General features: G+C 47.3%; 1 protein-coding gene across 1 annotated transcript in view; it reads right to left on the bottom strand.

Annotated features, from left to right (window-relative positions):
- LOC147123754 (dedicator of cytokinesis protein 2-like) overlaps positions 1-25,191 on the bottom strand; it is a 1,461,504-nt gene that overhangs the window by 173,094 nt on the left and 1,263,219 nt on the right. The window contains exon 37 of the mRNA XM_085975685.1: positions 23,468-23,558. Within this exon, the coding sequence (XP_085831811.1) occupies positions 23,468-23,558 (91 nt within the window). The remainder of the gene's footprint in view (positions 1-23,467; positions 23,559-25,191) is intronic.

Genomic DNA, 25,191 nt, shown 5'->3' with positions numbered 1-25,191 from the left:
TTAAAAACAAAATGGAGGTGAAAAAAGTGGCTTCCAGCCTCATTATAATATTTAAATTGGCATACCGCCCCCTGAGGGCGGGTTGGCTACCCGCCCCTGTTAAAACCAGAAGTGGGCGGGTTGGCGGTGGGATCAGGTCGGGAATCCTGTTTTTAACAATGCTCCAAACCCACTCTTTTTTTTAGGGGAAAATGCCAGCCCTTATCTTCTCACCATCCCACTAACCCTATTGTAGAATCAAATCACATGAACTAGCTCAATTTACCTGTCCTGAACCTTGTTTGCAGAGCCCCCTATCCACAGTGCGCCTACATGTTATTTCGATCTACTCAACTTCTGAATCTCTTCTAAACCTTTGCTAAAAAAAAGCCACCTCCGACTAAACCTCTGCAAATGCCCCAGTTGATCTGGTTGCTAGGCAATGCTATCCTCGGGGAAATAGTTTTCCAGGAAGAAAAAAGAAAGAAAGACTTGCATTTCTATCGCGTCTTTCAAGATCACCGGACGGCCCAAAGCACTTTACAGCCAATGAAGTACTTTCTTGAGGTGTAGTCACTGCTGTAATGTGGGAAATGCGGCAGCCAATTCGCGCACAGCAAGCTCCCACCAACAGCAATGTGATAATGACTGGATCATGGATATCGGCCCAGAAATTCCGGTCGGAGGCTTCCCGCGGGTGCAAGCCCCCGACCTGCACAAACGAACCGCGCCGACCGTAATGCTCTGGGCTGGCGCAGAATTCCGGTGCTGCGCCTCCTCAAACTGCCGGTGTGCTGGGCACGCGTATACCAGGGGCGCAGCTAGTTCTCAGCGTCCCTGGGATCACATGGGCCATGGGGAGCCAATCGGACCAGGAAATCTCCCTTCATCGATTCGACAGGAAGACCTGTCAAATCTATGAATAGAGATCGGCCCCAAAACATAAGTAAAACTTCAAATAATTTTTTTTTTTTAAATCACATTTTTAAAATGACTATAAATTACATAAATTAACTATTTTAAACAAAAATGTAAATTTTTGAAAAAAATAATTTTTTCACCAGACTGATACCTGGGATGGCAGGAATGACGTATGAGGAGAGATTGGGTCGATTGGGCTTATATTCGCTAGAGTTTAGAAGAATGAGAGGGGATCTCATTGAAACTTATAAAATTCTAACAGGACTAGACAGACTAGATGCAGGAAGGATGTTCCTGATGGCGGGGGAGTCCAGAACCAGGGGTCACAGTCTAAGGATAAGGGGTAAGCCATTTAGGGCTGAGATGAGGAGGAATTTCTTCACCCAGAGAGTGGTGAACCTGTGGAATTCTCTACCACAGAAGGCAGTTGAGGTCAATTCATTAAATATATTCAAGAAGGAGTTAGATATATTTCTTAAGGCTAAAGGGATCAAGGGGTATGGGGAGAAAGCAGAGACAGGGTACTGAATTTGGATGATCAGCCATGATCGCATTGAATGGCGGAGCAGGCTCGAGGGGCCGAACGGCCTACTCCTGCTCCTATCTTCTATGTTTCTATAATTAAAGTTTTTAACAGGGCTAAAAATAAACTTACCCTTCTTTAAAGTATTTAAAAATGATAAATAAGTGTTAAAAAAAAAATTATTTTACTGATATCACCTCTTACCTTGTTAAAAGCAGGCCTTGCGCCTGCTTTTCCAGGTGCAGCTGATGCCAACTTACCCAGGCTGCATCAACCTCGGAAAAAACGGACGTTCCAGGCGTACGCGCTGCCTCTCCGGCGCAGACGTTTGACCTGCGAACCCCTTTCTTCAGAGAACGGAAGTTCCGGTTTCCAGAGCATGCACAGTACATGCGTGAAACCGGCACTTCTGTTGGCCCTACGGGTGAGTACACAGCGCGTACACACCCGTAGGGAAAGGAATTTCGGGGCCCATCTGTTTTTAGTGATGGCGATTGTAAAGTCTGTGGGTTGTATAGCGAAGTAATACACAGACTACAAGAGTAACTTAAACAGGACTTTACTATTCGAAGGTCAGGGCGAATCTGCCCAATAAATTCTGCCACAGCACTTATATACCGGTGTGGTCACCGTCGGTATTACAGTATACAGCAGCCAGGATAAAGTAGTGCCACACCTAAAATAGTTCTCTTAAAGGTGGACGGTTACATACAATAGTTCTCTTAAAGGTAGAACAGTTACCTACACTACAATCCTCCCTTTTTAGCTTACAACATACTTATTCCCCATTAACATAACATCATAACATATCCAACTTCATGTTACAACAGTTCACAGAGGTAGTCTCTGCGGAAACAGTTCACAGATTCAGTCTCTGCGGGAAACAGTTCACAGATTCAGTCTCTGATCTTCTTGACTCGGTCCGGACCACGCCTCCGTGGTGTAGTCGGGTCACCTTGATAGAGGGACTCATCCCCTAGTCCTTCCCTAGACTTAACAGCTTTACTTCCATCACTTCTGAACCAGCATTGCTGACTTTTTAAAACAAACAAAAAACAGTTGGATTGCCTTGGGAAATTTTCCTACTTTCCAACTGATTTGGCTCCGTTCGGGGGACCACGTGTGTGATCGGGTAGAGGTAATAATGGTTCAGATGGTTATCATCTTCTGCTTCGTCTTTTCCTTTTTTGCTTCTTGGAGACTCTCGGGGCTCCATTGTCAGCTGCCAGCTGTAACGCCACCATCTCCCTATGTTCCTTAGACTTTAAGTGATTCATCCTGATTTCGGCACTTTGGGAGTTCTCGGCACAAGCTGGGCAGACCAGGTCCTCGTAATATTCAGTGTCACTCAACAGATCATGGTAATATTCGGTGTCGTCCTGAGCTAGGCCAGCGAGAGGGTCTTCTATTTCCTCCTTACCCAGCTGGACGTTAGCCGACTTTTGTTCCAAATCCCGACATCTGTCCTGAAGAGACTTCATCATGCGTTCAGATTCATCCCGCTTTTTCTGGGCTTCCTGCAACCTGCTAACCAGCGCCTTCAGTTGTGGCACATCTTGTTCCACCGTATTGGAGCACGCCCCTTCAGAAGCCGAATCAGCTTTGATTCGTTTGGCCTCCTCGTGCAGACGGTTTGTGTGCTCCTGCTCCCTTTTCTTCCCCAGCTGCTTCTGTTGTCTTTCCAGATTCTCCCATTCGGTATCATAGAACTTTTTCATTGCTTTCATCTCTTGCTCGAGACGGCAATTCAATTGTTCTAATTGCTGTCATAATCTGAAATAAGTTTGCGTTCGAGCTCGATGTTCCTCAGTAATATATATGTCTGTAACTTGAACAGACTCAGAATTCTCTGTCAAGCTATGTTGTTGTTGTTCAGAGGAATTCTGTTCTGAAACTTTGTTCTCCTCTGGAGCATAAGCCTTTATGCCCACATTCGTTCTACCAACCTTAGTCAGCAAGTTCATTTTAGACTTGTCTTTCATGCTTGGGCTGGTCTTATCGTCATCCGTTTCAGAGTCTGAGCTGATTGTCTGCCCCGAGTCCTCACTCGTTATTGCTTTGAGGTAGTGCCATTCCATGTCTATTTTCTTGATCCACTCCCGTCCTAGAAGTGGTGGTCCTCCCTCAGGTAGTACGTATAAGTCCATTCCGGGGTGTTCTTTGCCCCTGTCTCTCACCTTGACTCTTATCTTTCCCATGGGGTATACTTTATGCCCCGTGTATGTCTGCAATACGAACTTGGTATCTCTCAAGGGTATATGTGAGAATAGCCGGTTGTAATCCCTTCGATTTATGACTGATAGGGCTGATCCAGTGTCCAATTCCATTCTTACTTGGACTCCGGCTATTTTTAGCATGACCCAGATAGTTTGTAGGTCAGCTTCCTTACTCACATTATGAATTCTCAGACGACCCAGTTCCTGGCCGCTTGGGTCTGAATCCGAATTCTGTTCATCTGAACTCTTCTCAACCACCTTGTGTACTTTGTTGTACTTTTCCTGTGATGGCTTTTTTTTTTGGTTGTTGGTCTTCTGCCCTGACCGGCATACTTTGGCTATGTGACCCAGTTTGCCACATTTCCTACAGTCCTGGTTTTTAAACCAGCATTGCTTCTGGTCGTGTGTTGTCTTCCCACAACGATAACATTTCGTTGCACCCGAAGTAATTTGATCCACACTGAGGACCGCTGCCTTCAGCTGCATTTCCGCAGTTCCTTTCGCTGCGGCTTCGTGTGATGCTGCAATAAGGACAGCCCTATCCAGTGTAAGGTCGTTCTCTTCGAGCAGTCGCTTTTACATAGATACATAGATACATAGAAGATAGGAGCAGGAGTAGGCCATTCGGCCCTTCGTGCCTGCTCCGCCATTCGATGAGATCATGGCTGATCCTTTAATTCAGTATCCCGTCCCCGCCTTCTCTCCGTAACCCTTAACCCCTTTTGCCCGTAGAAATATATCTAATTCCCTCTTAAATATATTTAATGAGCTGGCGTACACTGCCCTCTGTGGCAATGAGTTCCACAGGTTCACCACTCTCTGAGTGAAGAAATTCCCCCTCATCTCTGTCCTAAATGGTTTAGCCCTTATCCTTAAATTATGTCCTCTAGTTCTGTTCTCACCCGCCAAGGGAAACATTCCTTCTGCATCCAGTCTGTCTAGACCTGTCAGAATTTTATACACTTCTATGAGGTCCCCTCTCAATCTTCTAAACTCCAGTGTGTACATCCCTAAACTACATAGTCTCTCCTCATAGGTCATTCCCGCCATTCCTGGTATCAGCCTGGTGAATCGCCGCTGCACCCCCTCCATGGCAAGAACATCCTTCCTCAGATGAGGCGACCAAAACTGTACACAGTACTCGAGGTGTGGTCTCACCAGTGCCCTGTACAGCTGCAGCAAGGTATCCCTGTTCCTGTATTCTAACCCTTTTGCTATGAAGGCCAGCATACCGTTTGCCTTCTTGACCGCCTGTTGCACCTGCATGCTCGCCTTCAGTGACTGGTGTACAAGAACACCCAGGTCTCTCTGTACTTCCCCCTCTCCCAATCTATTGCCATTTAAATAATAATTTGCCCTCCCGTTCCTGCACCCAAGGTGGATAACTTCGCACTTGTCCACATTATAGTGCATCTGCCATTTATCCGCCCAATCGCCCAGTCTGTCCAAATCGCTCTGGAGCTTCCTGGTCTCTTCCTCTGAGCCCACCCCCCCTCCTAGTTTAGTGTCGTCTGCAAATTTGGAAATGCTGCATCCGACTCCCTGATCCAGGTCATTAATGTAAATTGTGAACAGCTGGGGGCCCAGGACAGATCCCTGTGGTACCCCACTTGTTACTGCCTGCCATTCAGAAAATGAGCCGTTTATTCCAACTCTCTGTTTTCTATCTGACAGCCAGTTCCCTATCCACGCCAAAACTTTCCCCTTTATCCCATGAGCCTCAATTTTCCATGCTAATCTTTTATGTGGGACCTTATCGAAGGCCTTTTGGAAGTCCAGGTACACCACATCTACTGGCTCTCCCCCATCTATTCTACCAGTTACTCCCTCAAAAAATTCCAATAGATTAGTCAAGCACGATTTACCCTTTGTAAATCCATGTTGACTCTGTCCTATCCTGTCCCCATTTGCTAAGTGCTCCGCTATTTCATCCTTAATGATGGACTCCAGCATTTTGCCCACAACTGATGTAAGGCTTACAGGTCTGTAATTACCTGCTTTTTCCCTACCCCCCTTTTTGAATAGTGGGGTAACGTTAGCTACCCTCCAATCCATCGGCACTGTTCCCGAGTCTAATGAATTCTGAAAAATCATCCTTAGTGCATCCGCTATCTCTAGGGCCACCTCCTTCAGTACCCTAGGATGCATGTTATCAGGCCCTGGGGATTTGTCCACCTTCAATCCCTTTAGCTTCCTTAACACCATATCCTTAGAGATATTGATTTGCGTCAGTTCCTCCTTTGCCAATGTCCCTATTTTTCCCGATATCCTTGCGTCAGTTCCTCCTTTGCCAATGTCCCTATTTTTCCCGTTCCTTCCTTCGACAACCCGCACACGAACTTGTCTCGCAATGCCTCTGTCAGATTTCCTCCAAACTGGCAGTATTTCGCTAGCCTACGCAGTTCGACCAAGTATTCCGCGTTGCTTTCCTCTTCCCGTTGCGTTCTCGCATAAAATTTGAATCGTTCCGCCAACATCAGCGGTGTGGGGTTCAAGTGATCCTTCAGAACAGCAACAATATTATCGAAGGTTTGATCCGCCGGTTTAACTGGTGCTAGAAGATGCTTCAATAGCCCGTATGTCTTCGCCCCCATCGAGTTTAGCAAGGTTATAGCTTTATCATCATCCTCTATTTTATTGGCCTCACAATATATCTCAATGCGTTCTACATACGTGGCCCAATCTTCTACCTCGGAATCGAAATCGTTGATGTTACCACGCTTAGGCATCTTCACCTCCCTGATAAACAACAACGAAATATTTCTTTAACTCTTTTTTTAATTTTTTTTTCCAAGATGGCGGTTTCCCCGCGCTTATCTTCTTTCCCCGCCCCTTTCAAAATGGTGGTTCCCGCTTCTGTCTTTTTCTCCGCCTACTGGCGGCTTCCCGCGGTTTCCCACGCTTATCTTCTTTCCCCGCCCACTTTCAAGATGGCGGTTCCCGCTTTTCTTCCCCTGGCGGGAGGGGTAAGCTTTTCCCTCGGGCGACGGCCGCTGGCTTTCGGGGTTCGCAGCCTGCTCTTCGGCTTCAGCGCATTCCCTTCTCTCGGCCGGGCAACCGGCTCTGGGTACAACCCGTTGACGGTGAATGGTCTCAACTCTTCTCAACCACCCTGTGTACTTTGTTGTACTTTTCCTGTGATGGCTTTTTTTTTTGGTTGTTGGTCTTCTGCCCTGACCGGCATACTTTGGCTATGTGACCCAGTTTGCCACATTTCCTACAGTCCTGGTTTTTAAACCAGCATTGCTTCTGGTCGTGTGTTGTCTTCCCACAACGATAACATTTCGTTGCACCCGAAGTAATTTGATCCACACTGAGGACCGCTGCCTTCAGCTGCATTTCCGCAGTTCCTTTCGCTGCGGCTTCGTGTGATGCTGCAATAAGGACAGCCCTATCCAGTGTAAGGTCGTTCTCTTCGAGCAGTCGCTTTTGCGTTCCTTCCTTCGACAACCCGCACACGAACTTGTCTCGCAATGCCTCTGTCAGATTTCCTCCAAACTGGCAGTATTTCGCTAGCCTACGCAGTTCGACCAAGCCTCTCGTAGTCCGGTGCTTCCTCCCCGGCTGCGGCTGCGTTCTCCGCGGTTTATTTATTTTTATCTCTTCCCGCGCCTTATGATCCGGTCGCAGCGCTTCGTGGCCTCAGTCACTGTCTGGCCTTTTTCACCCCAATCGCGCCTCCCAGCTTCTCGCAGTCCGGTGCTTTCCTCCCCGGCTGTGGCTGAGTTCTCCGTGGCTTATTTATGTTTATATCTTCCCGCGCCTTACGATCCCGGTCGCAGCGCCTCGTGGTCGCGGTATTTGTCCGGCCTTTTTCGCCGTCGCGGTCTAGTCGTCTCACGACGCTCCCCAGCCCGCTTGTACCGCGGCTTCTGCTCCACGCTGCCCCAGTCTCAGCGCCTCTGGGCCCGACTTCTGTCCGGCTCCTTTCCCTCCGTTTATTTGTTTCTATTTTCCCTTTACTCACAGTCACCGTGGCCGACTTGCTTCTCGTGTTGATCGGCTCACTCACCACCGTGGCAGAAGGGACAATCCGTGCCTGTTGCTGATGGAAGACTTCGTGTTTGAAATCTTCCTCCTTTCTTGGTCTGCAGACTCGAGTTTTCTCTCAGCAAAACGACGAGGGCGGGTGCCTCTTCTCGACGCTCGTTTACTTCTTCAGAAGTATTGTTGCCGCAGGGTAAGATCGAACTCGTCGCCACTGTAAAGTCTGTGGGTTGTATAGCGAAGTAATACACAGACTACAAGAGTAACTTAAACAGGACTTTACTATTCGAAAGTCAGGGCGAATCTGCCCAATAAATTCTGCCACAGCACTTATATACCGGTGTGGTCACCGTCGGTATTACAGTATACAGCAGCCAGGATAAAGTAGTGCCACACCTAAAATAGTTCTCTTAAAGGTGGACGGTTACATACAATAGTTCTCTTAAAGGTAGAACAGTTACATACACTACAGCAATTGAAGGATAAATATTGGTCCAGGACACCGGGGGTAACTCCCCCTGCTCTTCTTTGAAATAGTGGCCGCGGGATCTTTTACGTCCACCTGAGAGGGCAGACGGGGCCTCGGTTTAACATCTCATCCGAAAGACGGCACCTCCGACAGTGCGGCACTCCCTCAGCACTGCACTGGGAGTGTCAGCCTGGATTTTTGAACTCAGCTCACTGGAGTGGGACTATGAACCCACAATTTCTGACGCAGGGGCGAGGGGGCTACCCACTGAGCCACAGCTGCCACATAAGTGGAACTGAGGCCAACGTGATCTGTCTCTGGAGTAAAGAGGGGATTGGAGATTGCGCAGTGTGTTAGAAGCCAACCTTTCACCTCTTGGATTGGTATTCAAATCCATCCCAGCCCTGTTGGCTATACGGCATGAAATGAGTTGGGCAGCTTCAATCTAGTTCCTAGTAACCAGAGGCCCACAGTACTAACCGGCAGTCTCATTTCCAGAGGCCACCAGATAGCTCACAGTAGGCCTCTTCTGAAGCCTGGGAACTGGCACATTTTCAGAGCAGAGTAGACGCAGCTTTACCCTGCACCTAACTCGGTTACACCTAACCTGGGAGGGATTGCTGCTCATACTCAAGGGGAAGTCATCCATTCACCAGTAATAACACAGCTGGTTTTACAGAGCACAACATTCACAACAAAAATAATAGAATGAGGCAAGGACCAACTCCAATAGGAATAGAAGATCGGTATGAGAAGAGCTTCTCCCAATGGGCCCAATAAACTCTCACTAGATAAAAAGCAAAGTGAGGTAGAACCACACAAGCCAGACGGCCGCTCGATGGGCACCCCATCCACTGGCTTAAACATCCGCTTCTTCCACCATTGCTATATCACAGAATCACAGAATCACAGAAACCCCACAGTGCAGATAGAGGCCATTTTGGCCCATCGAGCCTGCACCGACACATATCCCACCCAATCCCCGTAACCCCTACACCAACACATATCCCACCCGATCCCCGTAACCCCTACACCAACACATATCCCACCCTATCCCTGTAACCCCACATATTTAATCCCCCTAACACTAAGGGTCAATTTATCATAGCCAATCAACCTAATCTGCACATCTTTGGAGTGTGGGAGGAAACCGGAGCACCCGGAGAAAACCCACGCAAACACGGGGAGAATGTGCAAACTCCACACAGACAGTCGCCCGAGGCCGGATTCGAACCCGGGTCCCTGGCGCTGTGAGGCAACAGTGCTAACCACTATGCCACCGTGCTGCAGTGTGTACCATCTACAAGATGCACTGCAGCAACTTGCCAAGGCTTCTTCAACGGCACTTTCCAAACCCGCGATCTATACCACCTAGTAGGACAAGGGCAGCAGGTGCATGGGAACACCACCACCTACAAGTTCCCCTCCAAGTCACACACTATCCTGACTTGGACATATATCGGCCGTTCCATCATCGTCACTGGGTCAAAATCCTGGAAGTCCCTCCCTAACAGCACTGTGGGAGCACCTTCACCACACGGACTGCAGCGTTTCAAGAAGGCGGCTCATCACCGCCTTCTCAAGGGCAACTAGAGATGGCCTTGCTGGCGATGCTCACATCCAGAGAATTTTTTATTGATTTTTTTATTCGTTTATGAGATGTGGGCATCGCTGACAAGGCCTATATTTATTGCCCATCCCTAATTGGTAGAACCCAAACTGAGCATCAGTGAGCAGGTTATTGGTGAGTAAGTGCCGCTTGATAGCACTGTCGATGACACCTTCCATCACTTTGCTGATGATTGAGAGTAGACTGATGGGGCGGTAATTGGCCGGGTTGGATTTGCCCTGCTTTTTGCGGACAGGACATACCTGGGCAGTTTACCACATTGTCGGATAGGTGCCAGTGTTGTAGCTGCACTGGAACAGCTTGGTTAGAGGCGTGGCTAGTTCTGAATAATAGAATGAATAATAAAATAAGAAGGTCCCAGGGTACCTAGTTTGGTGATTTCAACTGCAGTACCAGGTTGGGCACTTGTATGGGCCGCATTGTGATGATGACGGGAGGCGGGCAATTCAGCCAGGGTTCCCACCTCTGTTTGCTATCTGGCTGAAAGGCGCAGGTGTCTAGATGTCGGGTGAGAACAGGATTGAGATCAGCTGGGATGGATCCTCCTCTCCACAGCCACGGTTGAACAAATTGCTGAGACGCACTGTCTTGGCTCGGACTTGAAGAACGGGAACCGGGGATGAGCTACCAGAGGCTTTCCCCATCACCCGAGTCAGCACCGTCAGGAGGTGAGGGGTGGGAAGGGTTTGGGGGGGGGCATAAAAGGCGACAAAAATACCCAAATCAATGCTTGCGGCAAACTGCAGGCCTGAAAGTGTTAAACCTCTTCACGAAAGTAGTCGTGTGAAGAAGGAAACTCAACATATTTCCATAAAGGTAACCTCTTGGCCCCTGCAGTTCCAGTTGCAATGTGAAATAATTAACATAGTGATTGTATTCATTGATCTGAAGGAGAAGGAGCGGGGACCAGTAATCACCCTTGACTAGAGGCCTGGTGGAGCTAAAGGCTCTCTTTATTTGGCTCTCAGCTCTCCTGTACCCTTTCAAATTTCAGCACCCAACAAAACGTGCACGTTTTGCAGATTCCTTCTTCCCAGTCAGTAAAAGGAAAATGCGCCTCGGATTTAAAGACGCCGAGTGCACTTACGAATCACTCAGCAAAGCTCTGATATCAGGACCTTCACTGCCGTGGAGGACGCTCGGCATCTTTGCGGGGGAGTATCCGTTTCCCAGCGAAGCAAAGTAAGGTGAGGAGCAGGAGAGGCCACTGATGCCTATCTGTCTGGCCCAAGGCTCAACCATTAGCATATTGTACGCTATTGTCTGCCCCACCTGTGACAGAGACTGTAGGTCCCGCATTGGACTCATCAGTCACCTGAGAACTCATTTTTAATGTGGAAGCAAGTCATCCTCGGTTCCGAGGGACTGCCTAAGAAGAAGTACGCTGTCTCATTATACCCTTCGGCTGCTCCTTTCGCCAGATAGCTATTAGGTTCCCCCCTTTTAATATGGTGACACGAACCACCGCCACTGTTTCTCTGGCTGTCACATGACCAACAACGTGCCTTTATACAGCGCCTTTAGCGTAGTAAAACGTCCCCAAGACGTTTCACGGGCGCGATTATCAGACAAAAATTGACACCGAGCCAAAGGAGGAGACATTAGGACAGGTGACCAAAAGCTCGGTCAAAGAGGTAGGTTTTAAGGAGTGTCTTAAAGGAGGAGAGAGAGGTAGCGAGGCGGAGAGGTTTAGGGAGGGAATTCCAGAGCTTCGGGCCTAGGCAACAGAAGGCACGGCCGCCAATGGTGGAGCGAAACAAGAGGCCAGAATTGGAGGAGCGCAGAGATCTTGGAGGGTTACTGGAGGAAGTTAAGAGATGGGGAGGTGGGGGTGCGCGGGAGGCAGTGAAGGGATTTGAATACAAGAATGAGAATATTAAATTCGAGGTGTTGCTGGACTGGGATCAGCACACTCAACCCTCTTAATTGGGCCGTGTTTTGCGACCCCCCACGGGTGCGTACGAGGTGCGCATGCGCCCGTAGGTGCCGCGCAAGTTCCGGGTTTAGGCGTGCGAAGCGCGTGTGCGCTGAAACCCGGCACTTGCGATCTGTCAAGAATCTGCTGACAGATCCTCCGCATCCCCAGGAGACGGGCCTCCGCGGCTGGAGAGTTGCGCTATTTGCCCAACTTCCCGCCCGCTGAATGCCTGTGAAATTCTTACGCCTGCTTTTACCAGCACAAAAGTTTTTAAAAATAGAAAAATTTATTTTTTTCACTCATTTATACATTAAAAAACCTGTCCAATAAAGTACGTTTATTTTTAGCCCTGTTAAAACATATAAAAACAAATTTCAAAAATAAAATTTTTGTTTAAAATATTTAATTGAATGGCATTTTAATTAATTTTAAATATGTAATTTAAAAAAAAGTTAATGTGTTTGTGTATTTTCTAAGTGATCCTCATTCATACTTATGGAAGTTCCGTACGTACGGATCTCCTCTAAGCATGAAAAGGGATTCCCTTCTTTTATTGGTTGGGCCGGCCCAGGTGATCCCAGGGGGCGCATGCGAACCGCATGCGCCCCTGGGATACGGGGACCTCTGCCTGGGCGGACCCGGAGAGGCCCAGGATCGCGAGCCTCCCTACCTCCCGGGCCGCCAGGTAAATGCGTAGATTTTTTTTTACAGGTCGGATGCCTCCGCCCACGCGGGAAGCCTCCAATCGCAAAGGTTGGCCCCTAATGCTAGCTTAGCTCAGTTGGCAGCATTCTTGCCTCTAAATCAGAAAATTGTGGGTTCAAGCGCAGCTCCAGAATTTGAATACACATTCCAGGCTGATGCTCCAGTGAATGCGGTTGAAGCATTAAACCAAGGCGCTCGCTGTCTGCCTGTTTAGGCGGATGTGAAAGGCACAATTTCAAAGAAGAGCAGAGAGATTTCTCCTGATGACCTGGCTAGCCTCCCTTCCTTAACCAATATCAGTAATGTATATTCATACACACACACACAGAACCAGGACAATTGGATACAAGTCTACTGAGGTGATACTGAAGCTGTTTAATGCACCTGTCAGATTAGGAAGGGGTTGTGCAGACTGGTGATAGATGCAAAGAGAAGCAACAGGAAGGGGAATGAGTTGTGAGAAAATATTAAAATGAAGCTTAATCTACACGCTACAATGAAACATAAACATGGAAACATAGAAGATAGGAGCAGGAGTAGGCCATTCGGCCCCTCGAGCCTGCTCCACCATTCAATGTGATCCTGTCTGATCATCCAAATTCAGTACCCTGTCCCTGCTTTCTCCCCATATCCCTTGATCCCTTTAGCCTCAAGAAATATATCCAACTCCTTCTTGCAAATATTTAATCAATTGGCCTCAACTGCCCTGTGTGGCAGAGAATTCCACAGGTTCACCACTCTCTGGGTGAAGAAATTCCTCCTCATCTCAGCCCTAAATGGCTTACCCCTTATCCTTAGACTGTGACCCTGGTTCTGGACTCCCCAGCCATCGGGAACATCCTTCCTGCATCAAGTCTGTCTAATCCTGTTAGAATTTTATACGTTTCAATGAGATCCCCTCTCATTCTTCTAAACTCCAGCGAATATAAGCCCAATCGTCCCAATCTCTCTTCATACGTCATTCCTGCCATTGCCTATCCACCGTCAACCCTTTGAGTGACATTCCCCAATTAATCCTACCCAACTCGCGTTTCATACCATCGTAGTTTCCTTTATTTAAATTCAGGACCCTAGTCTCTGAGTCAACTACTTCACTCTCCATCTTAATGAAGAATTCTATCATATTATGATCGCTCCGACCCAAGGGACCTCGCACAAGATTGCTAATTAATCCTTTCTCATTACATAATACCCAGTCTAAGATGGCCTGATCTCTAGTTGGTTCCTCGACATACTGGTCCAGGAAACCATCCCGTATACACTCCAGGAATTCCTCCTCCACAGTATTGTTACTAATTTGGTTAGCCCAATCTATATGTAGATTAAAGTCACCTATGATAACTGCTGTGCCCTTATTGCACGCATCTCTAATTTCCCATTTAATGCCATCCCCAAACTCCGCATTACTGTTTGGGGGTCTGTATACTACTTCCACTAATGTTTTCTGCCCCTTGGTATTTCGCAGCTCTACCCATACAGATTCCACATCATCAGAGCTAATATCCTTCCTTACTATTGTTTTAATCTCCTCTTTAACCAGCAATGCTACCCCACCTCCTTTTCCTTTTTGTCTGTCATTCCTGTATATTGAATACCCCTGGATGTTGAGTTCCCAGCCTTGGTCACCCTGCAGCCATGTTTCCGTAATCCCAATCATATCATATCCATTTACATCTATTTGCGCAGCTAATTCATCCACCTTATCACAAAGCATTCAGGCTTGTTTTTTTTAAACACTCTTAGACCTTTTAGAACTATTATTTACTGTGGCCATGTTTGATTTAAACCCTTGACTTCTCTGCCTGCCACTTTTGCTTTTCTCCTTCCTGTCTTTAGCTTCTATCCTTGTTTCCCATTCCTCTGTCTCCCTGCACAGGTTCCCAATCCCCTGCCATTTTAGTTTAAACCCTCCCCAACAGCACTAGCAAACACTCCCTCTAGGACATCGGTCCCGGTCCTGCCCAGGTGCAAACCGTCCAGTTTGTACTGGTCCCACTTCCCCCAGAACCGGTTCCAATGTCCCAGGAATTTGAATCCCTCCCCCTTACACCATTCCTCTAGCCACGTATTCATCTGAAGATCACTAAGGGGGTCTGAGGGACACAAGTTGAAGTACGCAAACTATTAACATTAAAATATTAAAGTTGAGTATAAACACTACAGGAAACTCTCGATTTACCGGCACCTATATAACCAGAAATCTCTGTTAACCGGCAAAATTCAGGAGTAGGTTCAGGTTGTAAAGTCTGTGGGTTGTACTGTTAATAACGACACAGACTTCAGGAGTAACAAACAAACGGGTCTTTACTATTCGAAGGTCAGGGCGAATCTGCCCCAGCAATCCTGCCACAACACTTATATACTGGTGTGGTCACTGTCGGTATTACAGTATACAGAAGCCAAACAAGTAGTGCCACACCTAAAGTAGTTCTCTTAAAGGTGAACGGTTACATACAATAGTTTCCTTAAAGGTAGACGGGTACATACACTACAATCCTCCCTTTTTTAGCTTATTACTTACAGAGTCCCATTAACATACATATCTTCAACTTCATATAAAACACTTTACAGATATAATCTCGGTGGGAAACAGTCCACAAAGTCAGTCTCTGCGGGAACAGTTCACAGATTCAGTCTCCGATCTTGACTTGGTCCGAACAACATCTCTTTGGTGTAGCCGGTTCACATGGATAGTGTGACTCCTCCATAGCCTTTTCCTTGACGTAACAGCTTGAACTTTCGTCCTGTTGAACCGGCAGTGCCGACTTTTATAACCAATAATTTCTTGATAATTTCCCACTTTTCAACTAATTTAGCTCCTTTCGTAGGTCCCCTCCTGAGCTGGTAGAAGTGATACTATTTTAGATAGTTATTGTCTTCTGCCTCTTCTTTTTCTTTCCTGCCTTTTTGAGACTCTCGGGGCTCCTTTCTCGGCTGCCAGCTGTAGCGCCACCAACTCTCTATGTTCCTTAGACCTTAAGTGTTTCATCCTGATTTCAGCACTTTGGGAGTTTTCCTCACAACTTGGGCAGACCACATCCTCGTAATATTCAGTGTCACTCAACAGGTCATGGTAATATTCGGGTTCGTCCTGAGTTAGGCCAGCGAGAGGGCCTTCTACTTCCTCCTTACCCATCTGGACGTTAGCTGACTGTGGTTCCTTCCCTAGACATCTTTCTTGAAAAGACTTCTTCATGCATTCATCTTCATCCCACTCTTCCTGGGTTTCCTGCAAATCCTTCACTAATGACCTCATTTGTGATTTCAATACTTCCCCTTCCCTCGGGGATTGATTGATCGGGCTATTCAATCCTTCTACTGGAGCAGCTGTTTCAACATTCTGTTGTTCACATAGACGCGATTCAGCGTACTTTTGGCATCCAAGTAAAGTCTGTTTTGCAACCTCAGCTATTTCCCAAACTTTTGAGAGCTCCGAACTCCTTCCCGTTGAAGATTGAAGCTCGTGTTCAGATTGTTCCCATTGCAGAGTCTTTTCCCTCAGCATATGAAGGAGTTGGCTGACCGTTAACTCTTCCACGGGAACACTGTGGATCAGAGTCTTCTCCATTTCATCCACCTTTTCCTCCAATGCTTCCACCTTCTGTTCCTCTTGTACTTTGGCTTTCAGCGCTCGGAAAAGTTGTGCCCTGATGCTCTCTAGCTCATGTTCAGGGACCATTCTTACAGTCTCTGTGTTTCTTACAGTTTCCTTTTCTTCCACTGAAAGGATTCCCAGTTGAATCTGTTCTTCAAGTTGTTGAACCTCGGACATTGCCGCCTCATATTTGTCTTGGGTTTCCTTCAATATTTTTATGAGTTCTTGGACATCTTGTCTTTCATGTTCTGCCATGTCTTTCACCTCTAATTTCTCATCTATGGATGGAACTTCTACCGATGAGTCTGTCTTGGCCTTGAGCTCATCAAGAATTTCCTGCAGCCTTTGGACTTCTTGCTCATGTTCAACCTTTAGTTGTTCATATGCTTCTACTGAAACTAGCTTTTCGGAGGTTGCCGAGTTAACCCCCTCCAGAATTGTAGCCTGGGCCTGTTCATACTGTTCTTTCAACTTCTCACACTCTGCTTGTAAGGAGTCGTAGAGAAGAACTGGAATAACATCCTGGCTTCCTGAAGATTCCTCTTCATTTGCTTCTTTCGCAATTTCCTGTTGGAGTTCAGCCAAGGCTGCTATGCTATCTGCCTCTCGAAGTCTCACTGCCATCAAATCTTCTTTATTCTTGCAGTCTATCTCAGCCATTTTCCGATTACTTTCATTTAACTGAGTGAGTAGTCCCTTATTCTGGGCTGAGAGATATTGCACCTTCTCATGTAGACCATGGCACTCCTTCTCTGCTCGACATAGCTGGTTACTGCTGATTTGGTTCTGTGTTTCAAGTTCCAACATCCTTTGCTTAGCTTCTTTCAGTTTCGCCCCTATAAGCTCCTCTTGCAACATGGCCACATTATTCACATCAGGTAAAGAAGCGTTTCTCTTTTCCATGTCCAAGATTTTTTTCTGCATATCTTTAAGTGCACACTGCGATTCAGCTTCTCTTAACCTTGCTTGCACTAGCTCCGTCTCCAATTGCAGAACAAAATCCTCAGTGTAGCATGGTTTGCCTTTATGCTGTATCTCTAGATCATGCAAATATTCTAACTCTTGAACATCATAAGGGAGATGTGATCGGTAATTGGTCACGATGGCTCTATGGTCGCTCTTTGCTTGAGCTAGCTGCCTCTGCTGTCTTTCCAGGTTCTCCCATTCGGTGTCCCAGAACTTTTCCATTGTTTTCATCTCTTGTACGAGACGGTAACTCAACTGTTCTAATTGTTGTCGTACTTTGAAATAAGTTTGAGTCCGAGTTCGGTGTTCTTCCATCGTGGATAAGTCCTTAACTTGAACAGGCTCAGAATTCTCTGTCAAACTGGAGTTCTGCTCTGAAGCTTTATTCTTCTCGGTAGCATAAGCCTTTATGCATGTCTTCGTTTTCTCCACCATAGTCGGCAAGTTCATTTTAGCCTTGTCTTCCATATTTGAGTTGGTCTTATCGTCATCCGTTTCAGAATCTGAGCTGATAGCTTGCACCGAGTCCTCACTCATTATGGCTTTTAGATAGTGCCATTCCATGTCTATTTTCTTGATCCACTCTCGTCCTAGAAGTGGTGGTCCTCCCTCAGATAATACGTACAAGTTCATTCTTGGGTGTTCTTTACCCCTATCTCTCACCTTGACTCTTATCTTCCCCATGGGGTATACCTTATGCCCCGTGTATGTCTGTAATACGAACTTGGTATTCCTTAAGGGTATATGAGAGAATAGCCGGTGGTAGTCCCTTCGATTGATGACTGATAGAGCTGATCCAGTGTCCAACTCCATTCTTACTTGGACTCCAGCTATTCTTAGCATGACCCAGATAGTTTGTAGATCAGCTTCCCTCCCCACATTGTGAATTCTCAGACTACCCAGCTCCTGGTTGTTTGGGTCTGAGTCTGAATTCTGTTCGTCTGAACTCTTCTCAGCCACCTTGTGTACCTTGCTGTACTTTTCTTGTGGTGGCTTCCTTTGGTTGTTGGTCTTCTTCCCTGACCGGCATACCTTTGCGATGTGACCCAGTTTGCCACATTTCCTACATTCTTGGTTCTTAAACCAGCATTGATTCTGGTCGTGCGTTGTCTTCCCACAACGATAGCATTTTGTTGTATTCGAGGTAATTTGGTCCACCCCGAGTGCCGCCGCCTTCAGCTGCATTTCTGCCGTTCCTTTCGCTGCGGCTTCGTGCGATGCAGCTATAAGAACAGCCCTGTCTAGTGTGAGGTCGTTCTCTTCCAGTAGTCGCTTTTGCGTCCCTTCTTTGGACAATCCACATACGAACTTGTCTCGCAGTGCCTCTGTCAGATTCCCTCTGAACTGGCAGCATTTCGCTAGCCTACGCAGTTCGACCAAATATTCTGCGTTGCTTTCGTCTTTCCGTTGCGTTCTTGCATAGAATTTGAATCGTTCAGCCAACATCAACGGTGTGGGGTTCAAGTGGTCCTTCAGAACAGCCACAATCCCTTCGAAAGTCTGATCTGCCGGTTTAGCTGGTGCTAGTAGATGCTTCAAGAGCCCGTATGTCTTTGCGCCCATCGAGTTTAGCAATGTTATCGCTTTGTCGTCTTCCTCTATTTTGTTGGCTTCACAATAGATCTCGATGCATTCCACGTACGTGGCCCAGTCTTCTATCTCAGAATTAAAATCGTTAATATTCCCTCGCTTAGGCATCTTCCTTTCCTTGGGAGCAGCACAAGTATTTCTTTAAATTCTTATTTATTATTTATTTATTTCTAAGATGGCGGTTTTTCCCGCGAAAATGGCGGTTTCCCGCTCTTTCCTTCTCTCCCCGCCCCTTCAATGGCGGTCTCACGCGTCTGTCGTCTTCTCCGCCTAATGGCGGCTTCCCGCGTTTCTTCCCTGGTGGGAGGGGTACGCTTTCCCCACAGCGGACAGGTTCAGCCGCTGGGTTGGCTTCCGCACAGCTCCCCTTACTCGGCTCTGTCTTTCTCTCCCGCTCGCACGGCTCTACCGGCGCTGGGTACCCCGTTCACGGAGAACAGTTCAGCCGCTGGACTGGCTCTCGCGCAGTCTCTCTCCCCTTGCTCGGCTCTGTCTCTCTCTCCCCCACATTCGGCTCTACCGGCGCTGGGTACCCCGTTGGTGGAGAACAGTTCAGCCGCTGGACTGGCTCTCGCGCAGCCTCCTTTGGTCAGCTCTGCCTCTCCCACACGCCCGGCCCCCGTTCGCCTCCCAGCCCTCACGCAGTCCGGTGCTTCCCTCCCCGGCTGCGGCTGAGTTTCTCTCTTCCCGCACCTGCTCCCGGTCTCAGCGCTTCGTGGCTTCGGTCGCTGCCCGGCTTTTCCCGCCGATCGCGGTCCGGCTATCTCACGACGCCGTTGGACCCGCCTTCCTGACCAGCTCTGCTCCCCCTCGACCGTGGTCGAGTGCACAGCCCTTATCCTCCGGATTTTGTTACACTTTCCCCTACTCACAGTCTCCGCGGCCGCCTTGTTTCCTGCTGATCGGCTCACTCCGCACCGTGGTAGAAGGGTAGTCAGTGCCTGTTGCTGATGGAAGCTTTTGTTGCTAAGTCTTCTTCCTTTCTATTGCTGCAGCCTCGTGTTTTCTCCCAGCATAACGACGAGGGCGGTTGCCTCTCTTCGACGCTCTTTAGTTGCTTTGGTAGTCTTGCCGCAGGGTACGATCGGACTCGTCGCCACTGTAAAGTCTGTGGGTTGTACTGTTAATAACGACACAGACTTCAGGAGTAACAAACAAACAGGTCTTTACTATTCGAAGGTCAGGGCGAATCTGCCCCAGCAATCCTGCCACAACACTTATATACTGGTGTGGTCACTGTCGGTATTACAGTATACAGAAGCCAAACAAGTAGTGCCACACCTAAAGTAGTTCTCTTAAAGGTGAACGGTTACATACAATAGTTTCCTTAAAAGGTAGACGGGTACATACACTACACAGGTAAGTTTTACTTCATATTAGTGGCCGTTCCTGGATTTGTGGCTGTGTAATCGGGGTTCCTGCACTTGTTGCTAAGCAACAGGGACACTTGGTCTGTGGCCGGGGTTCCTGCAGCTGTTGCTAAGCAACGGGGTAGCCTGGATTTGTTGCTGTGTACAGAGCTCTCGTACCTTTTAACTATACCTCTCTGTAATCTGGACTTTTTGATAAACCGGCACCACGCCGGTCCCGTCAGTGCCGGATAAAAAAGAGTTTCCTGTACGGTGGCATTGTGGTTAGCACTGTTGCCTCACAGCGCCAGGGACCCGGGTTCAAATCTGGCCTTGGGTGACTGTCTGTGTGGAGTTTGCACATTCTCCCCGTGTTTGCATGGGTTTCCTCCGGGTACTCCGGTTTCCTCCCACAGTCCAAAGATGTGCGGGTTAGGTTGATTGGCCATGATAAAAATTGGCCCTTAGTGTTAGGGGGGATTAAATACGTGGGGTTACAGGGTTACGGGGATAGGGCTTGGGTGGGATGGCTGTCGGTGTAGGGACCGGGTGCTAGGGTTTGGATGATCAGCCATGATCTCGTTGAATGGCGGAGCAGGCTTGAAGGGCCGAATGGCCTACTCCTGCTCCTATCTTCTATGTTTCTATGTTTAAAATAAGTTAGGACATTCGGGCCTGAAATCATCAATATAAAATAGTGAAAAGTCAACTTTGATCAGGTCTCAGAAGAAAATTCTTTGCAAGGTGAGGAATAGTGGGACAGACCTTCTTGACAGTAGTAGAGCTGCAGACATTAGGGGTGTTGGAACCACATTTGGATGCTAGGGCGGAAGTAAAAATCTGGACTTCTCTACCCCCAAAAGGCTATGGATGCTGGGACAATTGGACCTTTCAATACTGAGATCGATAGAATTTTATTAGGTGAAGGGATCAAGGAATGCGGAGCTAAGGCGAATAAATGCAGTTGAGGTACAGATCAGCCATGATCTAATTCAATGGCAGAGCAGGCTCGAGGGGCTGAATTACATAGAATATACAGCACAGAAGCAGGTCATTCAGCCAACTAGTATGTGCTGGTGTCTATACTCCACACGAGTCTCCTCCCATTCCATCTGCCGCATCTCAGCCTTTCAGCATATCTTTCTATTCCCTTTACTCTCATGTACTCGTCTAGTTTCCTTTTGAAAGCATCTAAGCTATTTGCCTCAAACACCTCCTGTGGTTGTGAGTTCCACATTCTAACCACACTCTGAGTAAAGTAATGTCTCCTTATTTCCCTACTGGATTTATTAGTAAAGGGCCAGTCCTGTTCCTGTGGAAGAGTTTGGGAATTGGGGGATGAGTTTTGCTGGGTCAAATGGTCTTTTCTCATCCTTGGCTCTTCTGGTGTTCTGAACCTGGTTAATACCTAGGCCAATGTCAAGTGGGGATAGAATCGAGAGTGGATGTGGTGACCCTTAAGACGGGACAGGCTGGAGGGCCGCTGATGTTAACCGCACCCCAGTGTGAATCAATGCCTTTATTTCAACAGCGGAGATGGAAGTTGACGGGAAAAATATAAACATTCTGCATTTACTTTCAGTAATGTTCACGCCTCTCCTCCCAGCCCCACCAGTCAAACGTATTTAGAATCATCATCGAATCATACAGCACAGAAGCAGGCCATTCGGCCCATCGTGCCTGTGCCGGCTCTGTGAAACAACTATCCAATTAGTCCCACTCCGCCTGCTCATTCCCCATACATACCCTCCGAGATATCTGCGCTCCTCTAATTCTGGCCTCGTGAGCATTCCCGATTTCATTCGCTCCACCACTGCCGGCCGTGCCTTCAGCTGCCTGAGTCCTAACCTCTGGAATTCCCTGCCTAAACCTCGCCACCTCTCTACCTCTATTTCCTCCTTTAAGACTCTCCTTAAAACCTACCTCTTTGACCAAGCTTTTGGTCACCTGTCTTAATATCTCCTTATGTGGCTCGGTGTCAATTTTTGTTAGGTAACGCTCCTGTGACATGCCTTGGGACATTTTACTGTGTTAATGGCGCTATATAAACATATAAGTTGTTGTCATAGCCCTACAAATTTTTCCTGTTCAAGTTTATAGCCAATTCCCTTGGAAAGTTACTATTGAATCTGCTTCCATCACCCTTTCAGGCAACGCATTCCAGATCACAACAACCCGCTGAGTAAAAGAAAACTTTCCTCACCTTCCCTCTGGTTCCTTTGCCATTTACCTTAAATCCATGTCCCCTGGTTACCGACCCACCTGCCAGTGGAAACAGTTTCTGCATATTTACTCTATCAAAATCTATCATAATTTTCCAGGTATTTTTTTGATTTCTGCACAATTTTTGCTAAACCTTTATAAAACACTATGTCCAATTCTGGGCACCACACTTTAGGAAGGGCTTTGGAGAGGGTACCAAAGAGATTTACTAGAATGGTTCCCGGGATTACAGTTACGTGGATAGACTGGAGAAGCTGGGGTTGTTCTCCTTGGAGCAGAGAAGGCCAAGAGGAGATCTGATCGAGGTGTTTAAAATCATGAAGGGTTTAGATAGAGTAAATAAAGAGAAACTGTTTCCAGTGGCTGAAGGGTCGAGGGCACAGATTTAAGGTACAGGAAACTCTTTTTTATCCGGCACCGACGGGACGCCGGTTGATCAAAAAGTCCGGATTACAGAGAGGTATACTTACCAAGGTACGAGAGCCCCGTACACGGCCACAGGTGCAGGAACCCCGGTTACACGGCACTTGTGCAAGAGTCCCGGTAACACGGCCACAGATCCAAGAGTCCCTGTTGCATGGCCACAGGTGCAGGAACCCCGGTTACACGGTCACAGGTGCAGAAACCCCGGTTACACGGCCACAGGTGCAGGAGTCCCTGTTGCATGGCCACAGGTGCAGGAACCCCGGTTACACGGCACTTGTGCAGGAGTCCCGGTAACACGGCCACAGATCCAGGAGTCCCTGTTGCATGGCCACAGGTGCAGGAACCCCGGTTACACGGTCACAGGTGCAGAAACCCCGGTTACACGGCCACAGATCCAGGAGTCCCTGTTGCATGGCCACAGGTCCAGGAACCCCGGTTACACGGTCACTAATATGAAGTAAAACTTACCTGAACCGACTCCTGAATTTTGCCGGTTAAGAGAGTTTCCTGTAATTGGCAAAAGAACCAGAGACAATATGAGGAAAAACTTGTTTACGCAACGAGTGGTTAGGATTTGGAATGCACTGCCTGATAGGGCGGTGGATGCAGATTCAATCGTAGCCTTCAGACAGGAATTGGATAAATACTTGAAGGAGAAAAAAAATTGCAGGGAGATGGGGAAAGAGCGGGAAAGTGGGACTAACTGGATTGCTCTTCGAAAGAGCCGGCGCAGACTCGATGGGCTGAATGGCCTCCTTCTGTGCTGTACTATTCTATGATTCTGTGATTCTAATTCAGTTTCTTTTTCTTTTAATCTAACCCCTCACTGAGCCACAATGTGAGATATTACAGTTCTCATGAAAGGTTCAATGGTGCTCAGTCACTTGGAGCAGACTGCTGTACTGCAGACTCCCGTGTTACCAGCCCAATGGCACATTTATGTTCCGTCTAGAAACGCTTTAGTTGTTACCTTCAATAGCTTGGCATGCAGGAGCAGAGTGTAGGCCGCCTCCGTGAAATTCTCATAGAAGATGTTTAAATCTCGGAGTTTATACAAGTACCTGGGAGAGAGGGAGGCAGAGAGGAGAAAGCTGGTCAGATGCTACACTGGGTAAGTGATATTAATGTAATGTTTTGGTCCAATAAATATCCACTGCAAGTCAGGAGTATTTTTTAGGAACAAAGAAATGCTATTAGGCTTAACAGGTCTGACCTTTTATTCATAGGTTAATCCCACTTCCTGCCTTCTCACCATAGAATTACATCGGATATACAGCACAGAAACAGGCCAACGGGCCCAACCAGTCAATGCCGACGTTTATGCTCCACTCGAGCCTCTTCCTGTCTTTCCTCATCTAACTCTGTCAGCATAACCCTCTATTCCCTCCTCCCTCATGTGTTTACCTAGCTTGCCCTTAAATGCATCGATACTATTCGCCTCAACTACTCCCTGTGGTAGCGGGTTCCACATTCTCACCACTCTCTGGGTAAAGAAGTTTCTTCTGAATTCCCTATTGGATTTCTTGGTGACTATCTTATATTGATGGCCTCTGTAATGATATCAGCAAATAGTGATGATATTTGTCTGTGTTTGATTACTTATGCCTTACAGCATATTTGTCTGTGTTTTTGATTACTTGTGCCTGACCAGCAGAGGTCATGTGAGAGACAAGCAGTCCAGTGGAGTTTTACTTTCAGTTTCATTCTAGATGCACCACAGCATAGTGTGTTCTGTAAAAAGCTGTAGAAAGTCTTGAACAAGACTTTAGATTAAACAACATTCTCTTTCAGAAATGAGTCGTTATTGAACCCACAAAGAAATCAAAACAGCCTCTAGTTATGCTCTTCCCCACAAGTGGAAACACTCTCTCTGTATCCACTCTATCAAAACCTTTCATAATTTTAAAGACCTCTATCAGGTCACCCCTCAACATTCTCTTCTCTAGATAAAAGAGACCCAGCCTATTCATCCTTTCCTGATATGTATACCCTCGCAGCTCTGGTATCATCCTTGGAAATCTTTTTTTGCACCCTCTCCAGTATATCTATCCCCTCTCCCTTCAGAAGTACATCTAGTTGTCTCTTGAATCCATTTATAAGTGTCCATTTTTATGAGGCGAAGCGCCTGGCATGGAGAATGGGTCATTCCTAACACCTGCCTTGCGAAAGAAACAGAAACATAGAAGATAGGAGCAGGAGTAGGCCATTCGGCCCCTCGAGCCTGTTCCGCCATTTAATGAGATCATGGCTGATCATCCAAATTCAGTACCCTGTCCCTGCTTTCTCCCCATATCCCTTGATCCCTTTAGCCTCAAGGAATATATCCAACTCCTTCTTGAATATATTTAATGAATTGGCCTCAACTGCCTTCTGTGGTAGAGAATTCCACAGGCTCACCACTCTCTGGGTGAAGAAATTCCTCCTCATCTCAGTCCTAAATGGCTTACCCCTTATCCTTAGACTGTGAGCCCTGGTTCTGGACTCCCCCACCATTGGGAACATCCTTCCTGCATCAAGTCTGTCTAGTCCTGTTAGAATTTTATAAATTTCAATGAGATCCCCTCTCATTCTTCTAAACTCTAGCAAATATAAGCCTAATCGACCCAATCTCTCCTCATACGTCATTCCTGCCATCCCAGGTCTCAGCCTGGTGAATCTTCGCTGCACTCCCTCCATGGCAAGAACATCCTTCCT

The sequence above is a fragment of the Somniosus microcephalus genome, chromosome 2, assembly GCF_052327205.1.
Source record: "Somniosus microcephalus isolate GS21.2 chromosome 2, FLI_Smic_1.0, whole genome shotgun sequence".
Lineage (NCBI taxonomy): Eukaryota > Metazoa > Chordata > Chondrichthyes > Squaliformes > Somniosidae > Somniosus > Somniosus microcephalus.
This window is presented reverse-complemented; position numbering and strand designations above follow the sequence as displayed.